At 35.2% G+C, this 27,544-nt stretch overlaps 1 protein-coding gene across 1 annotated transcript in view; it reads right to left on the bottom strand.

Annotated features, from left to right (window-relative positions):
* The window catches only part of WWC3 (WWC family member 3), a 208,851-nt gene that overhangs the window by 109,308 nt on the left and 71,999 nt on the right, over nucleotides 1–27,544 (bottom strand). Inside the window, exon 2 of the mRNA XM_007500942.3 lies at nucleotides 14,413–14,522. Within this exon, the coding sequence (XP_007501004.2) occupies nucleotides 14,413–14,522 (110 nt within the window). The remainder of the gene's footprint in view (nucleotides 1–14,412; nucleotides 14,523–27,544) is intronic.

The following is a 27,544-nucleotide window of genomic DNA, read 5'->3' as shown; positions in this document are numbered from 1 at the left end:
GAATCCTGGGTCAGGCTATATTACTTCAGTGGTCTTCCTGACTCCAGGTTCTTCCTGTTCTAATCCATCCTGCACTCTGTAGCCAGAGTAAACTTCCTAAACTACCATTCTAATAAGATTACTCCCCAGCTGAAAAATTTTTAATAGCTCCCTATTGCCTAGGACATAAATTCAAAACTTTTCTAAGTTAGCAATTTCAGTTAATGATAAAACACTAACTTATCAGCCCAAGCTTAGTTTTTACATTATTTCCAAATAGAAACTTGATTGCTCTTGCCAAAATAGATTGCTTTGACATGCTTTAAATCACAACTGTTTCTCCAATCTATCCCCTGACTGAAGTAATGCTTGCTTTACCTCTTCAAATCCTACTCATTCTAAAAGGGCAAAATCAATTAAAAGACTACCAACTTCAAGATATCTTCCCTGACACCATATAAAATAAGTGTTTCTATTTTCAATGAAATGATTAATCACAATTCCAAAAGCCTGCTAATAAAGCATGCTTCCCATCACCTGAGATAATTGAACAAAGGCACAGAATGAAAAGTATTTTTGAACAAAGCCTAAGTAGAAAAAAATTACTTTGCTTAAAAGGAAAAAAAATCACTCTAATCATGAATTCATGAGAAAGCAGGGGAAAGCCAATAACTATGATTATACTGTATGATTATACAATTGAGATTCCAGAAGGTCTGGTTTCAAAGGGTTCATAGCAATAATCACATGGACAAAAATTTTGCAGAGGATGTTAATCCAAAGGAATAAAAAATTCTAGAAAGTTAAATTTTGAAGGCAGAAACCATTCTAAAAAGAAGGAGAAGTTTTACGTAGAGAACAATGGGGTGCTCAAGGAAAAAATCAAGTTGGGCTTTTAAAAGACACATGTAGAAGGAAAGAGAAAAAAGAATGGATACAAGTGCATGGCATGATCTTAGAAGATGAGTTCTAGGATTCCAGAGGTTTTATTGTAAAATAGACCTTTTTCCTCTCAGCAAAGAGGTGATGATGCTCTGTAAGAATGGAATAAGACATACATTTTCAGATATGGTCAGTATATTAGTTTATTTTGCTTAACTATAAAGATGAGTTCAGCCAAGTAAAAAATTAATAAAACATTTTTAAAAGAGTAGCATGAGAAGCACCAAAGTTCATGTGCTTAAACTGGTATATAGCTAAGAACAACAAAAAAGCTATGCTGGAGAGACAATGGAGGATTAAAGAAGGAATAGAATCATTGCTTATGATGGATAGGAGATGCTAAAAGGCAGTGAGAGAAGGTAGAACTACTTAGACCTGATTTTGCTTCTTTTAGCTATCAAGAAGGGTTTTTGAACTTAGAAGGACTGGGAGAAAATGGTTAATAAGGAGCTTATATTCAAGAGAAGAAAGGAGGTAACAAAAGAGCATATATGTTTCCTAATGAATTAAATTCACTAGGTCCAAACAAACTCTTTTGGGAGATACTGAAAGAGCAAACAGGCTTCTAGGTCAAGAGATCAAGAAAGTGACAAAATAGACATTTTCCCTAGTTCCCACTCTAAAACAAACAAACAAAAAAGAATGATACAACAAATGAGAAGCAATTAAAGCTGTAGTCACAGGACAAAAAAAGAGAAAGGCCTGACAAGATAAAATCCTTGTGAATTCACAGAAAGCAACCAACAATCTTTTAAGGGTTCCCTTAGCATTCTTCCCTCACCAACATCCACAAACTAAAGAATGGAAACAAAACCCAATAATAGGCTCGTGGATAGGGGCCATAGAGGATCCCCTCCAGCAGCAAAAGTTTTGCCAGTACACTTCATCCTCTAAGAGGCTCCATCTTGATGCAATGGGTGGCAGATATTAATTCTGCCAACTACGTAGGGGAAAAGAAGGAAGAATGTTACCTTCTGTCTTGCACTGTCCCCTACTAACAATGCTACAGAAACTCAGTCTAGAACACACCTTCCCATCTTCCCCAACCCTGAAAATGTGAAAGATCTTGATTCAGACCAACCAGAAAATTGAAGGACACTAAAATCAGCTAGAGTTAATCCTGTCCAGTATGAGCAGGGTGGGAAACAAGAGTGGTGAATACTAAATTCCCTGTAGTAAGAGATTGAGGCAGCTTTGTAGTCAGGCCTGGGATTATATCCACCAGCAAAAGAAGAATGACATATAAGAAATAAATAAGGAAGGAATATAAGGAAAATATTGGCTGATATACCAAATTCTAAAAGGAAGAAAACTAAAACCAAAAGCAGATATATCAACAGAGAGAATCCTAAATCTGGAAATAAGATTAGTTATAGAAGATTACAAAGGGCAACGAATCATTGCTTGAGAAAATACAGAATCATGTGGAATACCAAAATAGCACCAACCAACAAGATATTCTACAATGGTTCAGAAGATTAAAAAAATCCAAAGGACAAGAAATAAGGAATGAATATAAACATTTAGTGGAAGTGATGGCTTTAATATAATAGTGAAAATCAATTATCAAAAAAGATTGAATCCATTGTGAAGTTTCTCTAAAAAAATAAATGAAAGAGGAGTCCAGCAGGTGGCTCAGTGGATTGAGAGCCAGTGCTAGAAATGGGAGATCCTGGGTTTAAACCTGGCCTCAGATACTTCCTAACTGTGTGACTCTGGGTAAGCCACTTAACCCCCATTGCCTAGCCCTTACCTTTCTTCTGCCTTGGAACTAATACATACTATTGATTCTAAGCCTAAAAGTTAGTGTTCTTAAAAATAAATGAAAGAAAGTCTAACTGATTTGTAATATAAAAATACTGAAGTGAAAGTAAATCTAGCAGAATAGTAGCAAAAGACCATAATATTAAAAATATGATCTATTTCCAAAACAGTTCCATTGATCTTGAGGATAAGATGCATAGGGATAATTTAAGGATTACAGGTTTTTCAGAAGAAAAATGTGTTAAAATCTTGAATGAAGTAATACAGAAACTAATATAAGAAAATTATCCAAAACTTCAGAAAAAAGAAAGCACAACTGAAAGAACCCCACATATTGTACCCAGTACAAAAAAAAAAAAAGATTCTATTTAGACTCCAAGAGAAAGCTCTCCAAACATAAAGGAATTAAATTTAAACAATACAATATTATTCTGCACTCACTAAAAACCACCAAAATAGAAGGGAATACTAGTTTCTCAAAAGGAAAGGAGCTAGATCTGTATATCCTGTAAACCTGAGCCTAATTATCAATGCAAAAATTTGGATGTGTAACATGAGAGGCATTTGAGGTATTTTGGAAAAAACAAAACAGATGTGAGCAGAATATTGAACATGCAATTCTCCCCAAACAACCAAAACACAAGAAGGTATAGGAATAATTACCAAGTAAAGAATACATAATGAACAAATTGCCACATGTTTAAAAATTATTTTAAAAGAAAAAAAAAAGCTAATTTACCCGGGCAGGGGGGTTTAGGGGTGGGGGGGATTCATATAAAGAGAAATATATATTACCATGGTGGAAGGGGATAGAGTTGTGATGAGTTAAAGAATCTTATAATATGTTTAATTAGGAGAGGAGATAGAAGCTGGTCCAAAGAGGTAGTGCAACTTTTCTAACAGAGAATTAGGCCTCCATAGACAACAATATTCCACAAGAAAAGGAATATTCAAGTTCTTGGGAGCAGCTGATAGCTAGAGGCTTGGGAGGGAGTATAAGAACCAACAAGGGCAGAGAGATTTTGAAATGGCATATAAGATGGGAAGGAGAAAAATTGGCGGGGAGATCAAGGGACAGACTTGGGCAGACAATTTGTTACACAGGATTATTTCTACCATGGAGCATTTGTTCTATCAGCATTTCTTCCTTCTGGAATGAATATTTCTAAGAATGAAGTACAAAATTTAAAAAGTGATGAGAAAAAACACAAAGTAACAAATTTATTGTTTGAAAAAGACAGAAAAAAGCTCAATAAACAAAAAAGTAGGAGAGGAAGGAAAGGAAAGGGATTTTGAACTAATCACTTAACTGAAGGAGGGGAAAGAAGAGCTGGACAATTAAATTAAATAAATCAGTAAAATTACTAGAGAAAGTGTTGACAAATGGAACAGGAGAAAGAATGAGTGGAAAAAGGTTGTATTAAAGTAGTTCAATAAAAACTAATTGTAGGGACAAAGTGCTAATGCAAAAGACAAAGAAGACTGAAACAAAATTCTCTTATAAAAACTACACCAGAGAAACAAAAGATAAATCTTAATCCTTTTAAATATCAGTGAACTAAGCAATCCAACAAAATGAAAGTGGAAGAATTCGATGAGAAAGTGCACATGCAAACTGATGCTTGCAAGAAACATATTGCAGACAAGGACAAAACTAAAGTGAAAGATTGAAGCAAAATTGACTATTCATTAGGGGAATTTTTTTAAAAATCAATATTAATAAACATGTTATCAAACACAGGAAAAATATTAAGAAACAGGAAGACTACATTATATTCAAAGGAATCAGACAATGAGCCAACATCAATATTAAATGTATACATCAAAAGGAGCAGTCCCTAAATTAATAAAGAGAATATTAACTAAATTGCAAAAAGGTATACTAATACAATGATAGTAAGGGGGAGTAATCGGGAAATAAGCATTTATTTATACAGAGACTACTAAGTGCCAGGAACTGGGCTAAGCCCTTATTATATATATATTATGTCCTTTGATCCTCACCACAACCCTGTGCCATGGGTATTATTATCTCCATTTTACAATTGAGGAAATCAAGGCAAACAGAAGTTAAGAAATGTGTTCCAGGTTATACAAGTAAGTCTTTGAAGCCAGATTTGAACTCTAGTCTCTCTGACTCTAGAACATTCAGTGTATCACCAGCTGACTATAATAGGAAACTTTATCATTCCTCTCTCAGAGCTGTACACATCTAACAGAAAGAAAAATGCAAGGGAAAGTACAGAACTGAACAAACTATTTGAGAAGTTAGAACTATAAGATTTATGGCACTTTCCGAATGGGAACATTAAAGAATACACATTTTTTGCCTCACTACATAGCATTTTTGCCAAAATAGACCAGGTATTAAGACAAAGAAATATAGAAAACAAAATTTTAAAAGCAGAATTAGTAAGCACATTATTTACAGAACATAACACAAAAACAGTAATCAGTTCCAAGAGCGCAAGCAAAACACATAGACCTAAATGCAGACCTCATAATGAATTCCTAAATAAACCCTCTGAAAGGGCCAAGAGAATAAATCATAGAAACAATCCAAAAGTAATATGAAACATAATGATATGACAAGACAACATACCAAAATTTCTGGGATGCAGATAAAGCAGTCCTCAGATGAAAAATTATATCCCTAAAAACATACATTAAGAAAATAGAAAAAGAAAAGATTAATGAACTGAATATGCATTTGAAAATTTTAGAAAGACAACAAATAAACCCAAAATAAGCACAAGGAGGAAATCTTGAAAATTAGAGGAAAAATAGTAAATTAAAAACCAATTTTAAAAAATGTAGAACTCTTCAGGCAAAACTAAAAGATAGCTAACAAACCCAATATGATTAAAAAGAAACATGAAATTAACAGAATAAAAAAATGAATAAAGTATAAACACAAAAGACCAGAAGAAATAAAAAGCATGATCAGAACCTACTATATATATAGTTACATACAAAGAAGAATTCAAAAGAAATGGTGGAATATCTATTTAAAAAACCACTCAAATTAAAAGAATAACAAAGAGTTTTTTAAATGAATCTCAAAAAAGGTAAATGAGCTAGTTGTAATGGAACTACCAAAGGAAAAATTTCCAAGTGCAGATGAATTTACAGGAGAATTCTATCAAACATTTAAGAACAATTGATGCCTATATTAAACCAATTATTCTCAAAATAGAGAAAGAAAGCACTGTACAAAACTTGTTTTATAAACCAAATATAGTCCTACAGAAGGATGAGGCAAATAAAAACTATAAAACAGTAATTCAAAATTTAAATTAAAATCCTAGGAAAAAAGCTAGAATAAGAAGCAATAGTTGAATTATTTTCACAGAAATTATTCTAAAAATTCAATCCTTTAGATAAAAATTGTTTTATACAAGAGATTTTTAAATGGTTCAATATTAGGAAAACAATTAACATGATCACATTACCAAAAAAAAAAAAAAACAGAACAAAACCCAGAAACACCAAATAGATAAAACTCCATGATCATGTCAATAGATGCAGAAAGAGCCTTTGACAAAGAACCACAACCAGATATGCTTACTAAGAACTTAAAAATATAGGTAAATGGCCTACATTTTGAAAGGACAATTTCTTCTTTAAAAAATAATTTTAAATCATGTATCTATAACCAAAAACTAGTATTTTATGCAATGGGAAACATTAAAAGCTTTCCAAATGAATTTAGGAGTAAAGCAAGGGATGCCTCCATTCTCTGCTGTTATTTGGCATAGTTCTAGAAGAACTAACAGAACAATAAGACAACAGAAATGAAAAGTATAAAGGTAGGCAAAGGGGAGATGAAACTCTTGTATTTGCTGATGCCATGATTATTTACTTATCAGTAATCAACAGTATTCCTATGTAGCAATAATAAAATCTAAGAGACAAAAATAAAAAGGAGTCCTATTCAAAACAAGTACAAATTTCATGAAATAGGGATTAATTAATCTAACAAAATGCATTCAATATCTATGAAGTTATAATTACAAAAACTCCTTAAAGAAATATGAATGACTTAAAATAACTAAAGAAATATTCAGTGTTCATGGCTGGGACATGCCAACATAATACCAAAAGGATATTTCACAGAGATGGACAAAAAATTTTAAATGTTTCATTTGGAAGAACAAATAAAAAATGAAGGAATGAAGGAAGAATAGTACTTCTAGAACTCAAACTACATTATAAGCTATCAAATTCACTTGCTACTGGTTAAAAATAGAAAAGTAGGTTCATGGAAATGACTAGATAAGAAAGAATCTAAAATAAGTGAACACAATAGTCCAATGCTCAATGTACACAAAGACTTAAATTATCTAAGAATGAAAAAGAAACCTTTTATTTTACAAGAATTGATGGGAAAATGGGAAAGTAGTCTGCAAGAATTAGTTACACTAAAATTCATTATAAATTTGAAACAGACTTGACCTGAGTGGTAAAGGTTATAATATTTTTAAAAATTAGAAGAAAAACATCCTATTTTCACAGTTATGTCTAGAAGGTAAATCCCTAACCAAACAAATGTAGGAGCAGTTACAGAAGACTAAAGAAATCATTTCAATTACATTAATTTGAAAAGCTTTTCCACAAACAAAGTTAATGCTAGTGTGATAAGAAATGAAGCAGTGAAGTGTGTGGGTGGGGTGAGGGGTGATGGAGGGGGAAATCTTGAATAAAATGTCTCTTACAAAGATCTGGTATTTAGACTATAACCTCAACCATTTTAAATCTCACAATAGACAACCAAAAATCATTTCCTAATCAATAAATAATGTAAGAATATTAAGAGTTTTCATAGGAGAGCAATAAATTGTTAATAACAATATCAAAGACTACTCTAAATCACTAATATAAGAAAAATGCAAATCAAAATAATCCTAAAGTTTCACCTTGTACTCCAAAATTGACAAAAATTACAAAAGATCCTAAAAATCAATTTTGGAGGGGTTGTAGAAAGACAAGTCCATTAATGCACTGTTAATGAAGCTGTGAATCTTTCTAATTCTTATGGAAAGAAATTTATATGAATAAAGTGGCTAAAATTTCGATACCCTGTGACCAAGAGATTTCACTCTATTAGGCATCTGCCTTAAGAAAGTTAACAATAAAAAGAAAATCCTTGTATATATAAAAATATTTATATAAGAACTTACCCTAGTAGCAAAGAACTATGAAGTGGATACCCATTTTATTAAGGAATGGCTAAATAGTTATATTACAGGAATGCCATGGGATACACATACATTCAGCCCACACTATAATGAACATGGAGAAGTATGGAAGGATTTCGAACAGGGTTGGTGATCCTTTTCTCTGTTCGAATGCCCAGAGGGCAAATTCAAGCTGTCTGTAAACCCCCATTATGGAGTTGAGGAAGAAAAGTGCTTGCTTTGGACCTGTGGACAGAGGGGTGGGGCATGCAAAAAATGTCCTCAGGCCCTGGGAAGGGGGGGATGGGGCAGCTCCCCACACACACACACAGTGCAGGCTATGCACCCGTGCTACTGCTATGCCAAGGAGGACTTGGAATAATGGACATAAAATGAATGAGAACATTTTATGCCAATGACTATAAAAATATACATTGAAATAACAATAAAACAATTAAAACCTGAAGATGAAATTGTAATGACTGAGTCTGAGAAGATACCTCCCCAAGTTTCCCTAAAGAGGTAGGAGACTATGGGTATGGAATTCTGTGTATAGTTTTGGACTTTTTCAGTATGTTGATTACTTTTGCTGAACTTTTTTTCTTTAAAAAAATTCATTATCACAAGAGGTAGTTTTATGAGAGAAAGTAGAGGGAGAAAAAACACTGGAAACAGTGGACCTTAAATACCACAAAATATATCAATAAAATATTTTTTTAAGAGCTAGCAGATGCAATTTTTTGCATCTTTGAAAAATAGGAGAGAATAGGAAAGTTGTCATAGAACCGTAGAATCACAACTGTAAGTCAGTTAGCTTGACTGATTTCTCCTGAACTCTGGACGGTATTAATAAAGGGACTGTTTGTGAACATCTAGAAAAGAAAATAGTCATCAATGAAAGCTTCATTAAGAGAGGTCCACGTCAGATTAACCTTATTTCCATTTCTGACAAAGTAACTAGGTTAGCAAGTCAAGAGCATGTTGAGAGGCAAGGTCTCTTGTGATTTGCACTTTTCATGACATAGTCTTCTGTGCTATTATTATTTTTATGGAAATGCTCATGTATTTAGTGTTTGTTTAAATTAAACATTAAAGAATTCTTTATTCTTGTAGACAAGATAAAAGAAACAAATGGAGTCATAGATGGCAAGTTCAAAAAACTTCAGATGACACAAGGATACAAAATATGTAACTAAGATGTTGGATAACAGATCCAGGATCCAAAAGATGCCAACAGATTACAAACCTGCATGGGTAGAGGGAAATTTCCTCACTTAGTCAACTATTGACAAAGTAATCACCACAGGGCTGGTTAAAAAAAAAGGAATGTAATTGTGCTCAAAAAATCAACTTCACAAGTATGAGTTCTAGCTAAAAAGTAATTCGTTTTACTAAGATACATACATGTCTCATAAATTATGAGTCAACAGATCAATCTGGAAGCCTGTGAAAGTAAATGCAGTGTTATCCTCAACTGCATTAGGTTAGGAGCATCATTCTGAGCAAGACCATCCCATTGTATTATGCTCTGCTCAGATCGTTAATAGTCTAGGTACCAAATTTTAGGAGAGCAATAAGTAAAGAGACTGGAAACCATATCTTATCATAGTAAAAGGAACTGAAGATGGTTAGTGTTTGTAGAAGAGACAACTTAAGAGAGACATGAGAGATATTATCAGGAATGTCAATGGGGGTATGATGTAGAAGGGGGCATACTTGTTCTGCTTAGCCCCAAAGGGCAGAACTAACAAATATTACTTCTGCCACTTTGCTCCCTATGTTACCATAACCAAGGCACTTAGCCCTTCTCAGACCCAGGTTCCTGATCTATAAAATAACCTGGTTGGAGCAGATGGACTTCAGAGATCAATTCCAATTCTAGGGCTGTAGCATTATAGTTTTATGAATTGCACAAGCAGATTTAAGCTTGAAAGAAATATCCCTTAAATATCTCCTAACTTTCTTTTTCTTTGACTTACTATTCTATTCACCAGGCAACATTTATCTGCAACTTATCTTATGAGTGGACATATTCATCATGAAGGAAATGCTCTGTGCTACTAGCCCCAATTCTCATTCCTTAATCTCTAATCTCAGGAGAGAAATGAACCAGACCTTCCATCTCTGGCTGAATGTGTCCCCTGCAGGAAGACCACAAGAAACCAGATCTGGCTGGACTAACTTCCATCTGTGTCAGCACAAGGCAACGTCAACAGCCTGATCTCTCAACTACCACCAGTGCAAAGAGAATTGACCTCAGGTCTTCTGACTCTTGCTGTGTCTATTTCTTTGGGGGGGGGGGGGAATCAATGGGGAGTACGATTTCCTTCCCCAGTTGTGAATGTTCAAATTCTATCTTCTGCTAAGCCTCTTTCCTGCTTAATATTCGGTCTTCAGAGGGATGAGAAATAGTGAAAGAGGGATTCCCATCTGACCATCTGATCAAGTGCTTTCAATCTCATGCTGCATTTGTCTCCAGGTTCCTCTCAGAAGAGGAGTGGTACCTTTTACTCAGTGATGGGCATTCTCACAAACTTCACAGCCCAGGCTCCTAATACCTAACCTGACTAAATGCTTGGTTTGAATTATTTATCAATTTGATTTTGCATATAGAATTCAAGGTGATCTTTAGCAGTTAGATGAAGAAGTGGATAAAACAATGGGTCCAGAATCAAGATCTGGGATCAAATCTAGCCTCAGATACAAGTTGTATGACCTTGGGGGAAGTAACACAACCTATGTTTGACTCAGTTTCCTCAACTACAAAATGAGGACAATAACAGCACCTATCTTGCAGAGTTGTTTCAAAGATTAAATGAGAAAATATCAAGGGCTTAGCACAGTAAACTTTTATTCCCCCCTTCCATTGTCAGTAAATTTTCCACTCCACTTGAACTCTCTGAACATTTGTGGTGAAACATTTAAGAGCTGCACTTACACAAGTGCTGTTGAAGGTAGAGAAAAATCACAATCATTCTGTTTGGGTTTATTACAAATGGTATCTCACTGCTGCTGGCAATCCTATCTTCCTCCCTCATCAATTCACTCTTCTACCATCTGTAGCAGCTCTTCTAAACTTCATCCTTCCTCAAATCCTACAAGGCTCCCTCTACCAATACCCTCTCAACTCAGAATCTTAATATTTTACAGAAAAAAAATTGAGTCTTTTTGCTGTGAAGTCTCTTCTCTCCCCTCTTCTTCTCCTCCCTACTCATCATGAGTTCCTCTTTCTCTTCTCATATAACTCATTTACTTTCTACAACTATCTCCTCCTTCACCCTCATTTCACATGCGGTGGTCTTTCTCTTTACCAGGGATAACTCCTCCACTTGTTAAAGTGATCCCATTCCATTTCATCTCTTCCAACAGATTGATCTCTCTGTAATCACCACTCTATAAGCTATTGTCAAGCTCTATCAGTCCACTGGCCTCCTTCAGAGTCTTTTATAAGCTAGTGCTCTCCTATCTTTCCAGTCTTACATCTTACTCTCTTCCATGAACTCTTCCATCCAGTGATACTGACTCTCCTTGCTATTCCAAAATAAGATATCCATCTCTAAGCTCCAGGCACTTTTTCTAGCTGTCCCCCAAGTCTGGACTGTTTTCTGTCATCTCTACCTCCTCCCTTCCCTGGTTTCCTATAAGTCCCAGCTAAAAAACCATCTCTTACAAGAAGCCTTTCCCACCCCCTCCTAATTCTAGTGCTTCTGAATTAATTATTATTTACCCTGTATATAAAGTGTTTGAACATAATTTGTTTGTTTGTTGTCTCCCTCAATGGACTGTGAGCTTTTTGAGGGCAGGGATTGTTTTTTGCCTCCTCCCCCCAATATCCCACAGGGTCTGGCACATGGCAAGTGCAAGTGCAAGGGGTTAATAAATGTTTATTGTCTGAGGGCAGCTGGGTAGCTCAGTGGATTGAGAGCCAGGCCTAGAGACAGGAGGTCCTAGGTTCAAATCTGACCTCAGACACTTGCCAGCTGTGTGACCCTGGGCAAGTCACTTGACCCCCATTGCCTAGCCCTTACCACTCTTCTGCCTTGGAGCCAATACACAGTATTGACTCCAAGACGGAAGGTAAGGGTTTAAAAAAAATGTTAAAATAGCTATTTTGTGAATTTAGTTATACTGAATCAGTTCTGAGAGCCTGTTCAAATTAGACAACTAAATTTCTGAACCTGAAAAGCTATAGACAGCTAGAATAGTAGGTCACATTGTCATTATTTGGCTCATTGTTAGATTAAAAACTCCTAAAATTCAGGAACCATGTCTTATATACTTCTGTAATGCCTATCACATAAGAAGCATCATATGAAGTATTTAGAATGTGAAAGAAGGTGGTTCCACTGTACTGTCATGGTCAAATCAATTCCAGAACACTGTATTCAGTTTTGTATGTCCTGTTATACAGGGAATTAATAAGATGGAGTACATTCAGCAGAAGCTTGTCAAGGCACAAGGATTAACCTAGAGGAGATAATAATGAGGAATAGGAAATGTCAATATTTAAAAGGCTGCCACAAAGATCATCAATTAGACTTCTTTGTCAAATGTGGCAAAACTGGGGGCAGTGTGGTACAATGGAAAGAATGTTGGAATTTTAAATCATATGGGCTGGGTTCAAATCTCAGTTCTGTTACTTATTACACTATGTGATCTCCAGCATGTTACTTAATTCCTTGGGGTATCATCAGTTGCCTCATCTGTAAATTAAGGGGTTGGACTAGATAACCTCCAAATATATGATCCTATGGACTATGAATGAAAAGAAAGCAATTGGTAGAAAATTACAGAGTAAGAGATTTCAACTTGACCAAAAAATCCCCCAAATGTTGGAAAATGTTTAAAATGCAATGGGCTAGAGACAGACAGTCCTAGGTTCAAATCTGCCTCAGACACTTCCTAGGGACCCTGGGCAAGTCACTTAACTCCCCTTGCCTCGCCCTTATCACTCTTCTGCCTTAGAACCAATATACAGTATTGATTCTAAGATGGAAGTTAAAGGTTTAAAAAAAATGCAATTGGCTACTATAGTGAGCACTGAGTTCACATCACTAGAAGTCTTCAGGAAGTGAATTGACAACAATCCCTGCCAGGGATAATGCCAGGAGAATGCCTGTTCAGGTACAGACTGGCAGGCATGCCAAGTCATGCTTCCAAGATACCTTCTAGCTCTGAAATCCCATGAAAATATTTGTTGAATGGGTGAAATGAATAATATATATGTATATACATTTATAAATAGAAATAATAGTGAATAAAATATGGAACCTATGTGAAAATGATGGACAGAAATAGTAGGGGTGCTGGCTAATACTACATTAAGCTGAAAGTCAAGTGAACAATTTAGAGCTCACATAGAAAGTAAAATGAAGTCACTAAATGGTTTAATAAAGGAATCTTTATTAGTTAAAGGGCAACTAGGTGGCACAGTGAATGGGGTGCTGGGTCTGAAGTCAGAAAAGCTCATGTTCCCAAGTTCAAATATGGCCTCAGACAATTATTAGCTTTGTGACCCTGGGCAAGTCACCTAACCCTGTTGGCCTCAGTTTCCTCATCGATAAAATGAATTAGAGAAGGAAATAGCAAACAATATCTTTGGCAAGAAAATCTCAAATGAAGGTCACAAAGAGTTAGATATGACTGAAATAATGGAACAAAAATAGTCAAAATAGCAAATACTAACTTTTTAGTTGGGAGTCTTTTGGAACTGGTTGAATTTACAAGTGAATGAGCTAGCATTTATTGAACATTTATTATTGCTGACATTATGTTATATTCTGGGACTACAAAGTCTAAAATGCTAAGACTCTTCTCTCAATAGACTCACTCTGAATGGAGCATATAACAAAAGAAAGTAATAGGGACCAATGAAGGGAATTTTGATTGGGGGTAATCAGAGTGATTTTGAATGGAGACATAAGATAGTCAACTATCATACTTTCTGTAACAAAGGAGGTATTAACTTAATTATGATTTCCAGAGGAAAAATAGCAGAATGAAAGGAGTTGGGAATATCTTTCCATATTAATCCTCTGTACTAAGAACATATGGCCTTTGGGTATTACAAGTTAAAATGCAATTACTATCAGTCAAAGAAAAGCTAAAGTGAACCATTAAACATTGCTCCAGAACTTTTAAGTCCCATTTGCAACAAACCATCTTCTCTTTATGGGAATGTATTTCAATTGCCAGACAGGATGGCAAATTTAATCCTTATACTAGATACTAAAATGAAGTTATTTGTCTCTTTTATAAAATATATTAGATTGAATTTTTAGCAAAAGCAAGTACAATATAATTAGTATGAAGATTTTATACCCTAATGAGTTTAATGAAATAAAAAGACTTTCAGATCATTTTTCTTTCCAATTGTAGCTGCATTGGGAAATATTAATTAATTTATTCAATAAATGCTTTTTATCTCTTGGCAACTTTTAAAGATTCAAAATGTAGCAAAAACTTCACATTAAGTTTTGGTCTTATTAAGTGCTGTGCTTCTTGGCAAAAATAAGCAAAATACCAATATAAGTTATATCATTCTACTCACGATTTATGTGGTCCATGTAATAGATTCCAATTTTTTGATCATAGACAGTTTCCCACCCTAAAGGAAGTTCATCTCCAACACAGTCGGCAAAAGTTAATGGCTTCGTAATCCTATAAGATATAACAATGAAAATAATGTTAAAAGTTGAGTCTAATTGTTACATAGTTTCTTCATCAGCTATAAAATTTAAATTTTATAATAAATTTCATGAATGCTTGATTGTCAGCGGCTTAGCCATAAAATCAAAATTTTAATATGGATTTTCAGGTTTTAACCAAAATTAAATTTTACTTTGCTACCTAATTAATACTAAAATTCCAAAGTATAAAAATTTTAATGTTATATCAAAATGAAAATTTCAAATTATCATTTAAATATTCCACTTGAAAAGTTATATTGAGAGAGCAAACAGTTTCTTGCATATAGTAGGTGTTTAAAAATTCCTGGTTGACTTGATTGACAATTACACAACAGGTAAGGCAAGCTTTTCTCTTTTAAGATGTATGCTTAATTACTTAATTAGAATGGTATGCAGCATTTCAAGTAACAATATGAAAGCAGAAATGTGCTGTTGATCCCATTCCTTCAAAGATCTTCCACAATAAAAAGATCACAGATTTGGTGTTGGAAGGGACCTTGAAAGATACCTTGTCCAACCCATCCTCATTTTATATATAAGGATACTGAGGCCCAGACAGGTTATATAACTTGCCCAAGGTCCGACTCTAAAGAGAATGTTTGTTCCACTGTACCAACCCGCTTCTCAGCAGTTTAAATCCACATAAAATCCATGTACTTGTTTTTAATGTTAACCATAAAACCTCATGAAGCCAAACATTAAATATGGTGAGATTTCACAAACCAATCCAGAAATCCCCAAACAAAAAAGTACCATCAATCAAGCATTTTTAAAAGCACCTACCATGTGTTGGCTACTTGGGCACTGTATTAGGTAGCAGTTACAAAACAACTGGGCAATTTAAATTGACTAAGCATTTCACACTTCAAAGAGCCAAAAATCTTCTACTAAATACACATATCTTTTTGAGCTATAACTCATACTAAGTCAACCCCCTTTATTCCTACATCTCATGTGACTTCTTTAAATAACACCTTTCTATTTGAATTACAGGGAATTTTTAGCAACTCAAGTGAATAGAACCAATAATGCCTATCGTCTTCCAAATTTAACCAGCCATCCCTTAGTTAACCTGCATAAAAGTATGTTGAAGAATAAACAGTGCCATGTCAACCAAAATTTTACTAGGTCATCCTTTACCTCAAACATAACCCATCCTATGAAAAAGCTCCTATATCTAACAATATGAGCTATAATGTATGTGAGTGGTGTTGAGAGAGGATTTGTAATGGCTAAGCAAGCAAAGCCCAAACTTCACTAGCAAAGTCATTAGCAAAACATGCATAACAAACCAGGTCCAGGGCCCCTTAGCAGGCACAAGGACACTGAAGGCAGATTTTGCACTTATTTCTACATATTAAAAGAAAACAATAAACAGGACACCAAATGGTGTGTAGGATTAGATAATGTGATTTCTGATTGGAGGAAAGATTAGGGACTTTCTGGGTTGAGAGGAGAGCTAAAGAGTGGAACTCCTCAAAACCAAGTTTCAGGAAAACAGCACAACAGTTTTTTGCTCCCCCACCAAAAAAAAAATGGAGTTGGTGTTCACAAAATGTATTCAGCCAAGAGAAGCCCACTAGGAAGCATCCTTTTACATAGCTTAGTACAACAGCTAATCCCACATCCATGTGGAGAAAAGGAGGAATAAGCCTTATTGCCACAAACATAGAAGTGTCCTGGAGTTACGACTAGTCACCAAAGAACTTCTGTCACAAGATAGTCAGTTTGGTTCTCACAGTGTGACCTGTATAGGAAGCTAAAACATGAGCCCCCAAAATGGTTTGGTAACTGGGTTCTATTATGATACCAAATTATTCAATGGAGGGAAGAGCAGATTTCAGAAATTAAAAAATTCTCCAAACTAAATTAATTTAATTCTTAAATAAATAGAAGCGAGGCAATGTGGAAAGAGCTCCGGATTTGAGATTAAGAAGACATCTGTGTTCACATCCCAATATTCTTACTTCTATACTACTTGCTTCTATTACAGTATTTACTAGCTGAGTAATAGTGCATAAGCTGCTTAATTTCTATGACACTCAACTTCCACACCTGTAAAATGCAAATAATTGTACTTACAATGACAACCTCACAGGACTGCTGTGAGGAAAGCATTTTGTAAACTTTAAAGTATTATATAATTGAATTAATGATCATACCATCATCATTGTTAATATTATTATTAACAAGTGAATCACTTCAGTGGATTCATGATAGACATTCTCTCCAAAGTATAGATTATAATCTATCTATGCTTTCTTGAAAGTGAAACATTTCATAATTTAACTCAATCTATTAGTACTTATTTTTGCACAGTCCTTGGGCCACAAAGTAAACATTTTTTTGGAAAAAAAAAAGGTTTCTGTCAAGAAGGAAATTGTATTCTATGGGGGTAAGGGAAATAAGGGAAGGAAAAAGCATTTATCAAGCACCTACTAAGTGCCAGGAACTGTGCAAAGTACTTTACCAAATATTATCTCATTTGATCCTTAAAATAAGCATTGGAGGTAGCTGCTATTATTCTGAACCAGACAGAAGTTAAGTGTCCTTATCCAGGGTCATACAGCTAGTAAGTGCCCGAGGACAAATCTGAACAGAGGACTTTTTGACTCCATCAAGCCCTCCATCAAGCACCACCTTGCTGCCAAACTGGGAACAGAAAAAAAAAATATAATAATAATATATATACACACAAATTAAGTACAGATCAAGATAACTTAAGGGGAAGAGGTCACTAAAGGGATCCAGAAACATTGCATGGAGAAATTGATACTATAGCTGGGCCTTAAAGGAAGACAAGAATTCTGAGACATGAAAATGAAGAAGGATTGCATTCTAGCCATGAAGAATGTCTTGAGTAATCCATGGAGGCAAGAAATAGATTACCATGTCTGCAGGATACAGCTAGTAAAACAATCTAGCTGAAATGCTGAGAATTAATATGAAATTGGAGTGGAAAGAGCTACGAACTAGATTTTGGAGAGCCTTAAATGTTTAGCAAAGGTAACATTATGTTACCATGTAGGCAACTGGAAGACACTGAAAGTTTTTGAGCAGTAGAGTTACATAGCCAGACCTATTCTTCCCAGGGTTTTGAAAAATTAATTGAGGAATCAGCCATGTGGAAGATGGTTTGGAGAGAGCAAAGCCTAGAAGCAAGGAACCAATTAAGAGATTGTAACAGTGCTTTGGGTGAGTCATAAAGAGCACTGGAATTACAGTGGTGTCTATGTGAATGGAGAAAAGAAAAAATGCTCTAGAGGTAAGATCAACAGTGCCTGACAACTAATGCAGGTAAGGAGAAGGAAAAAGTCATTGATGGCTAGAATCTGGATGACTAAAAGGAAAAGGACACCTTCCAAAGAATTGGGAAATTTGTAAAAGTGGCAAATTTAGGAGTAAAAAAATTCTAGTTTGGGGGGGCAGCTGAGTAGCTCAGTGGATTGAGAACCAGGCCTAGAGACGGGAGGTCCTAGGTTCAAATCCGGCCTCAGCCACTTCCTAGCTGTGTGACCCTGGGCAAGTCACTTGACCCCCATTGCCTAGCCCTTACCACTCTTCTGCCTTGGAGCCAATACACAGTATTGACTCCAAGAAGGAAGGTAAGGGTTTAAAAAAAAAATTCTAGTTTGGAAGAGGCCAAAAGGAATGTAAAACCATCAGAATAATTTTGAAAGCTGCATGTTGAATATATTATATAATTTAAAAGAAAGCTATAGAGAAAACACGTCCTATTTCAGAGAAAATGTTTATTTTATATGGTGTCTGTTAAATTCAGAATTAAAAAAAAATTTAAGATAATTCTCTTTCAGACAGATGTCTCTACAGGATTGCCAGGAGATAGTAAAGAGGCTGGTGACATGATTGAAATTCAAGTGACAGATTAAGGTTGCATGTATACTTATAGAGTAATCTACATACAGATAACTTGAACTCACAGGAACTAGTGAAAGTTCTAAGAAAGCAAGGGCAGAAAGAGAAGAGAGTCCAAAGAGAATCCAGGGCCATAACCACATAGTTAGGGAGTAGGAGATGGATGATAATCTAACAAAAGAGAAAGAAAAGAATAGGTCAGACAGGTAGGAGAATTAGGGGAACACACTATCAAAGAAGCCAAACAAATAAAGTGTCTAGAAAGTGAATAATATATAGCAAAAGATGCAAAGAGGTAAAGTCCTTCATAAAGTCCTCTAGTGAAGATGTCTCTAACAAGGTGGAAGGAAGCCTTACTCTAATCCTTATAATATTTTGTGGGTAAAAAAATCAAAACTATTAATAAGCACATGAAGAAGTGTTCTAAATCTCTTATAATCAGAGAGATGCAAATCAAAACAACTCTGAGGTATCACCTCACACCTAGCAGATTGGCTAACATAACAGCTATTGGAAGTAATGAATGCTGGAGGGGATGTGGCAAAGTGGGGACATTAATTCATTGCTGGTGGAGTTGTGAACTGATCCAACCATTCTGGAGGGCAATTTGGAACTATGCCCAAAGGATGCTAAAAGACTGTCTGCATTTGATCCAGCCATAGCACTGCTGGGTTTGTACCCCAAAGAGATTATAAGGAAAAAGACTTGTACAAGAATATTCATAGCTGCGCTCTTTGTGGTGGCCAAAAATTGGAAAATGAGGGGATGCCCTTCAATTAGGGAATGGCTGAACAAATTGTGGTATATGTTGGTGATGGAGTACTATTGTGCTAAAAGGAATAATAAAGTGGAGGAATCCCATGTGAACTGGAACAACCTCCAGGAAGTGATACAGAGTGAGAGGAGCAGAACCAGGAGAACATTGTACACAGAGACTGATACACTGTGGTATAATCGAACGTAATGGACTTCTTCATTAGTGGCAATGCCGTGATCCTGAACAGCTTGGAGGGATCTATGAGAGAGCACAGGATCCACATCCAGAGGACAAACTGTGGGAGTAGAAACACCAAGGAAAAAGCAACTGCCTGACTACAGCGGTTGAGGGGACAGGTCAGAGGAGAGACTCTGAATGAACACTCTAAAGCAAATACTAACAACATGGAAATGGGTTCGAATCAAGAACACATGTGATACCCAGTGGAATCACGCATCGGCTATGGGAGGGGGGGAAAGGAAAAGAAAATGATCTTTGTCTCTAATGAATAATACTTGGAAATGATCAAATAAAATATTATTTAAAGAAAAAAAATATTTTGTGGTTATCTTTGTAATACTAAGGGATCTTCCTGTTATCCTTCGGTTTTACTAGATAACTAGCTCATTTGATACTTCTTAAATAAAGTCCCTTTAAGTAAAACCTTAATACATAAATGTATCTAACCTCTAACCTGGGATTTAGTCCTATCTCTCAATATTCTAAATATAAAAGTTTACTAATTGTGAGACAATACTTGATAGAAATTAGGATTAGGAGAAATGGAGATCATAGAATCAAACAGTGACAGATAAGTACAACTTCAAAAAGTTAAGAATCACTGAATGGAACTCTAAAGACCACAAGAACAAACATTTGCCAAATGAATTGACAGGCAAACCTTTAATTTTAGCATCATTTATATCAGAAATCTATTTTTGTTATCACAAACAAAAGCATATGTAAGAAAAATAGAAAATATTAGTTTCTTACCCAACTTTCTCCCCACCACTGCCCCATACTCCAAAAATATATACACTTAAAATGAAAGAAATTCTTTGGAAGATGAAATAAAATGTCCTTTAATAAATATTATTCATCCTGTAGAAACTATGTGACTCTACCATTAGTATCATATTCAAACTCATTAAGAAAACTAGTCACATAATGGTAGATGAGGAAGAGCCAAAGATGATAAATATTCATTCTTTTCATCATTTTAAACTAGCTACATAGAGAAAAAAACAGCCTATTCCTTAACCCTAGAGTGGTGAACTATTTTTACTTTTTTAAATTAAGTGCCACTGACCCTCAAGAAATATCAGTAAAGGCCCCTAAAATGTACACGTCACTAAATTACTTCAAAATTTCAATTTTGACATTTTATCAATATGGATAGATACTCTTCTCACCCAACACATATTGCACGTCCTTTATGCCTAGGCAGTCTTCATTGAGGGGCTCTGATCAAGCTACTGATGGTAAGTAAGTGCCTAACAATTTCGGAAGGCTTACCATCGAGGCCAACAAGCTTTAAAAAAAAAGTAAAGAACTTGACATGTGATAGGAATAATACTACAATTATAATTTCTAGGATTCTTATGAAACAATTACACAAGAATCCACATTAACAATATAGATGCCTCTAAAAGACCTTCCTAGAGCTTCATTTTAAAATACTTTTTCTATTAAAAAAATTTAGAAGCTGCAGCTTTTAAGTCATTTAAGTCATTATATATAGGCATCAAGATATTATATAAAAGAGATGGAGTTCTTGTCAGAAGTCAGAGTTCAAATTTGCACATCAGAGACATACTAGTTGTGTGACCCTGAGCATATCACTTAACCTGGCTGGAGTTCAGTTTCCTCATCTGTAAAATAAGAGTGTTGAATGTGATTATTGCTAAAGCCTCTTCTATGTATGTCTATAATCCTATGCATGCTTGCACTTAATAGGACCTTGATAACTACATGTTGAATGTAGTTACATATATTAATTTCAAGAGTAATAGATACTAAGTATAGTTTCATTATCGAATACAAGCTCATTGAAGGTACCGACCATCTTTGTATCCCTTGTACCTCGCACATAATAAGCACTTACTGATTCCAGTTGGTTGTTACTTAAGTGCAAGATTTGAGTTCAAATATTAAACCAAAATCAAATCGGCAAATATTCCCTGAACATATACTAGCCCTAAAGCACTGCACCCTGCCTCGCCTCTGAAATTAGACTTAAAATTTAAGTTCTATTTGGACTGAATTCATTATTACTTAGCTATTGGATGCCAACTATTTCCTAGATAGGCATTTGAATGCAGAGAATGATGTACTGTTAACTTCTAGTTTTAAATCTGTGATCCTATGGAAAGATGTTGGCACTAGTCTCAATAATGGCATTCAGAATAACTCTGTTTGCTTTTCTGGTTGCTATTTGAAACAAGCCCTTCCTAATTATTTCTTATGTGGGGCATATGCTAACTCTACCAAACTAAATTACACAAGTGTCAAAATGAAGTTTTAATACCATAAAGGAAAGTGTAGGTGGGTGACATTACTTCTCCACTGTACAAACCACTGCGACATTAACTTTATCAAAGGGAGATTTATTACTAGAGACATTGGTAAAAGTCGAATGTTATTAATGTTAATAATAGTCTTTCCTTGCTAAGGTTTTCCTTGAAGAAGCCCAGCATTTACTTGAAGAAACAAAAGTCTAAAACATGAGCTCACTCATTATTACTTACACTGAAAATTTCAGTTTCTATTCCATTTCCAAAGCAAAAGCAAATCAAGTCTACAGTATCTGATGACAGGAGATGTTCTTCCACACAAATGCCTGTAAGATTGTTTTGTTTCATGCTTTCTGTTCATTGTTTAAGAAGCTAAAGGCTGACTCTTCCACAAACCTTCCCAAACTGAACAGATCTGAATAATTTCCTCATTTTCTTGAGTCTGAATATGTTTGTTTCTAACTCTTCTCAAATTATATAGTTATTTCAAAAGGTTTGAACTTGCTAATAATAGTCATCAGCTTACTCCCATAATGGCCAGTAACTTTAGCAATGTTACCACCATACATACTCTATCCAACACCCATCTCAACAATCTAAAAAAAAAGTGTAAAGAAAATATAAGCTGAGGTGGGGCCAATAGGTGGTTGAGTAGATTGAGAGTCAGGTCTAGAGATGGGAAATTCTGGGATCCAACCTGGCTTCGGACACTTCCTAGTTGCATGATTCTGGGAAAGTCACTTGATCTCCATTGCCTAGCCCTTAACATGCTTTTGCCTTGATACCAATATATAATATTGATTCTAAGAAGAAAGGTAGATGTTAAAAATATAAATGTCAACTCAGACCATCACATATTTTGTGGAAAATTGTACAAAAATGAAATCTCATCCAAAATATATCAATAAAATGTCCAATTCTATCTTCCCCATATCCTGGTCCAATGGCCTGCTTTGCTATTTATTGTGAATGAATCAGTGTAGAGGTCAGAGTCATCCTCAGTGCTAGGAAGACCTGAGTTCAAAGCTTACCTCTGATGCAATTTGGCTTGATGAGCCAGATCAAGACACAGCCTCAGAGTGCTCTAGGCAACTCTTTTTAAATTATAAATTGTAGAGAAGGTACTAGACTGCTCTAAAAGATAGTCTTCTACAAATCAGAGCTCCAACTCTTATGCCTTGTTTTTTAATTACTTAATTAATTTAGGGTATTTTTCCATGGTTACATGATTCATGTTCTTCCCCTCCCTCCTTCTTCCCCCCTCCCCCAACCAATGAACAATTCCCCTGGGTTACATATGTATCATTGTTTGAAACCTATTTTCATATTATTAATATATGCAATAGAGTAATCATTTACAATAAAAGTCCCTAATCATATCCCCATAAAACCATGTGATCAAGCAGTTGTTTTCCTTCTGTTTTCTGCTCCCACAGTTCTTTCTCTGGATGTGGATAGTGTTCTTTCTCCTAAGATCCTGTGAATTGTCCTGGATCATTGCATTGCTGCGAATAGAGAAGTCCATTACATTCGACTGTGCCACATTTGTTAATGTAGTTACATCAATGTCTCCTACAAGGTCACTTCTACATAACTCAGAAGTCCTAGACTAGTAGAAGTATAATGCAGACGAACAGTTTCCAATCACTTGACTGGTGCCCCTTTGGAAGAATGAAGTTATTGCTGAGTTGGCAGAGCCAAAGACATTCAACAAGCAGCATCATTCTGATCTTCTTTTGAAGACAACCAAATTGTAGTACAAGTGAAACTGCAAGATGAAAAGGGGAGTTATATGAAATGTTTTGATTTTAAAAGGTAGTTTTTAGAGGCAGGTAGGTAGCGCAGTAGATAGAGTAACAGGTCTGGAGTCAGGAGGTCATCTTGGATTCAAATCTGACCTTCCAGAAATCAGTTAGTATCTTTGTGACCCTGCGTGAGTCATTTAACCCCAATTGTCTAGCCTTTGCCACTCTTCCATCTAAGAAATAATACTAAGACAGAAGATAAAGGAGCATTAAAAAGGAGCATTTTTACTGGAAAAGGCTGAGAAACCAATGCAAAAATTAAGAGCATTGGACTAGGAACCAGATCAGCTTGCCTTAGATGTGCTTCCCGATTGGTTCCCCTCTCTCCAATTCCTTCTCTCATCCAATTATTTTTAAGAGCTTCTAAAGTATATACCTAGTTAACTCCCTACTCAAAAACCCAACAACTCCCCATTGCCTCTAGAAAAAAAAAACCCTCAAATTCCTTAGTCTATAGGATGCAAAAATCCCTAAAAATCTAGTAAAAACCTAGTAGTCAGTCCACTTTTGCTGGAAGGAGTGCTGCTGCAGCCACTATCAACCAAAGTTTGGCTCACACACTTATTTCTTTGCCTGGAATTACCTTTCCCTTGTAGCTGGCCAAACCCAGATTCTATCATTTCTTCAAAGCCAAGCTCAAGTAATACAGTGTAAAAAAAAAAAAATCACAGGCTAGTATAGGGTCAAGTCCTGACCAATAAATGTGAGCTACCCGACAATTCACCTAACCTCTTGGGCTCCAGATACTATAGTGCCAAACTTGAACAGATTTTGATTTTTAATTAAATTTTTTTAAAAAACAGAGTTGAACTGGATGATCTCTAAAGTTCTCAGTTCTAGGCTAGGATTCTGTCCTGAAGCCTTCATTCTCCATCCCATTGTAATAATCCTCACCTTCAAGCCCCTGGAATACTTCTGACCCACTCATTCAATACTTTCCACATCACAGCTTACCTGGCATTATCACTTAGTTTTATACTTAATTTGTAAGTGATTGCTATCTAGATTTTAAGTTGCTTGAAGGCAAGGGGCAGTGACCCTTTGATTGTCCCTATTCCAAGGGCAACAATTTATACATTGAGTAATGCCAGTCAGCTCATTAATGTGCAAAACACTCAATAGCACAACCTGGTCAATCATCACCCTGAGCTAACTTCAACCCTACTATTTTGCATTGTCCTCTAATGAGTAAGTATATATTGCCAAGGAAATAACAGTGTATTTTCTGAGATGCAAAAATCACCAACACAATATTTTGAAAAACATGTCAAAATATTCTTAAAATTTTCTTCTATTCCAGCCAAATGCAGTCATAGCAGAAAGGAATAGTAACATTTCTTTTCTCCAGCAAGACTCTCTTCCTGGTTACTCTTTGCAAAAATCAGCAATCGTGTTTTAATATAAACAAATAAAAAGTTTACACAATAAACTTTTACCACTCTTATCCACTGCAATTAACTGATTTCCATATTTTTAGAAGTTTGGCTACATCACCACTTAAAAGATCATTAAAATGGGATTGCAGCTGACTATTAAAAGAATGTAAAGTAACAATTCAGTTTATAGTTCCTTACTTTCCATCAATATATCTTGTTATATAACTTATGAGATGTTAATAGAGAAAAAGCAAAAATAACTTTATTTTTCTGGAATTCCACTTAAATATCAAAAATCTAAACTAATTTGTGGCAGCTGGCACACAGATTACAGACACAGCATGTTTACAATTAGTCAGGATAGCCTAGACATTACTAACAGTCCTTGAGTTGGTTGCCACATGAATTACAAAATTTTTTCTCTATGACTTTTGGCAAAGGCACAAATTCTCTTGTGCTTTTAACCTTTGGGAATTTTTTTAACAGAAAAACAGAATACATCCTCAAATTATATATTCCAGTATTGATCATTACTGGGGTAAAATAGATAATCAATGAAGTAACTAGTTGGTTATTAAAGCAAAAAGTCTCTTTTTTTCTTAATCATTTTGAAACAGGAGACCAGAGTTAACCAGTTATCTAGCTAAAAACCTTAATTCTCCATGGATTAATAATAGCTGGCATATGTATTGTAAGGTTTGCTGAACTATGTTATTTTCTTACAACAGCAACCTTGGTGAAGGTATGATTGTTGCCTGCCCCTTTTACAATTGAAAAAACAAGGTGAAAAAGGTTAAGTGACTGGGGAGAGAAAGTGAAGGGAAGCCTATATTTAATGAGCTCCTTTTAAAACTTTTTTAAATCCCTTACACATGATTATAAATAAATGCCCCACTTATGCAAAGGTCCAGACTTACAGAAGAAAAAAAAAAGGATCACAGCCAAGAATTCAGAAGTCAGTCCAAAAGGCGTCTGAAATACCAAAATAGATGCCCTAAAGCCCAGCATTTTACTACAAGAAGAATCTCTTTTAGATACAGCTTTAATAGTTGTCACACAGTAGGTTAGAAGCACATGTTAAAAGGAAACAGAAGAGATCACTGGTATATACAGGCACATTTAGAACTGAGAAAGAGCATTTCTAGATTGCTCTATAATTCAGTTCAACAAATATGTCTTGGAACTTGCCTTCATTGAGCTTACAAACCAGCAAAGGGAAGAGAACAAATAGCCTGAATTATCAAATTTTAATTAAATGTGAAGCACACCTAAAGAAGCACCGAACAATGTGACATGGTGTGGGGAGGTTAAAGAAGATCTTTGCAGACTGGGGATGGAGGAAAAGTGGGAAAATCAGGAAAACAGGTGCTATAAAATGGGATTTAAAAAACATAGAGGAATTAAATGAACAGAAGGAGATCATTTTATTTCAAGTTAAAGAAAAAGCACAAATTAAAATATAGGCAGATAAGTAGAGGAGGGGCTTTTCTGGGAACAGATAAGTACAATTTGGCAATAATACATGAAGTGAATATTGCTTTTAAAGCCAGCACCAGATGACGGAAGGCTTTGAATGCCTATTAAAAAGTATTAGAATTTTACTTGCAAAGAAATAGTGAAATACTTTACAATGTTTTTTAGGTTTTTTTAGTTAATTTTTTCATGACATGACCTGATGTATAACATAATGAAAATTAGTCTGGCAACAGTATAAAATAGGGGTGCTAAACTAAGGAACTGGGAACGTAAGTTTTTTAAAAGTATTTTAATGCTTATGTTTCAGTCATCATAATATGTAGCATTTCTATGGCATTAAATGAAAGTGCTTTTTTATTAAAATCATCTCATTTTATCCTTTTAACCACCATGGAAGATAGATGGGATTATTATTCCTATTTTATAGTTTAGGAAACTGAGGCTGAGAGAAATGAAGACTTAGTCAGGCCTGTGAAGCTAGTAAACATCTGAAACCAAACTTGAACTTACATCTTGCTGACTCCAGGTTTAGCTCTCTAACCACTGTACCACCTAGCTGCCCAACCTATGCATTTAAGAACATTATCCTGAGAAGGGGCCCATTGGCTTTCCTAGATGGTCAAAGGGGCCCACAACACACGTGAGAAGTTAAGAACTTTTCCCCACATAAAGGATAGATTAGTGAGGGAAGAAAGAAGAGGTAGTGGCCAACAGAACAGCCCAGATACATATTAGAATAGCCCTATTAGGGTGATAGCAATAAGAATAGAGAAGCCAAAGTAGAGACAAGAGATGTTACAAAGATAAAATCAACAAGATTAGATGCCAGAATGTATATGAGAAGGTTAAGAGAATTAAGACAAAAACCAGTAATAACAACAGTAAAAATTCACATTTATATAGCACTTGAATTGGGTGGTGTCATTGGCTGATATTGTTATGTCAGAAAAATAAGCAGGTTGTAAGGGAAAGGTTAATAAATTTGGTTTTAGAGATTTTTCATTTCAATTAATGGGAGAACATTCTGAAGATGTCTTGAAATCACCTTAAGTCATGACAAGGAGTTGATGATGGACGTGAAATACAGCAAGAGACATTCATTTTTGGACACAGCCAATGTGGGATTTATTATCCTGAGAATGCATATTTGTTAAAAGGGATTCTTTCTCTTTTTTCTCTTTAGTTCAACT

Source organism: Monodelphis domestica, chromosome 8 (genome assembly GCF_027887165.1).
Source record: "Monodelphis domestica isolate mMonDom1 chromosome 8, mMonDom1.pri, whole genome shotgun sequence".
NCBI lineage: Eukaryota > Metazoa > Chordata > Mammalia > Didelphimorphia > Didelphidae > Monodelphis > Monodelphis domestica.
This window is presented reverse-complemented; position numbering and strand designations above follow the sequence as displayed.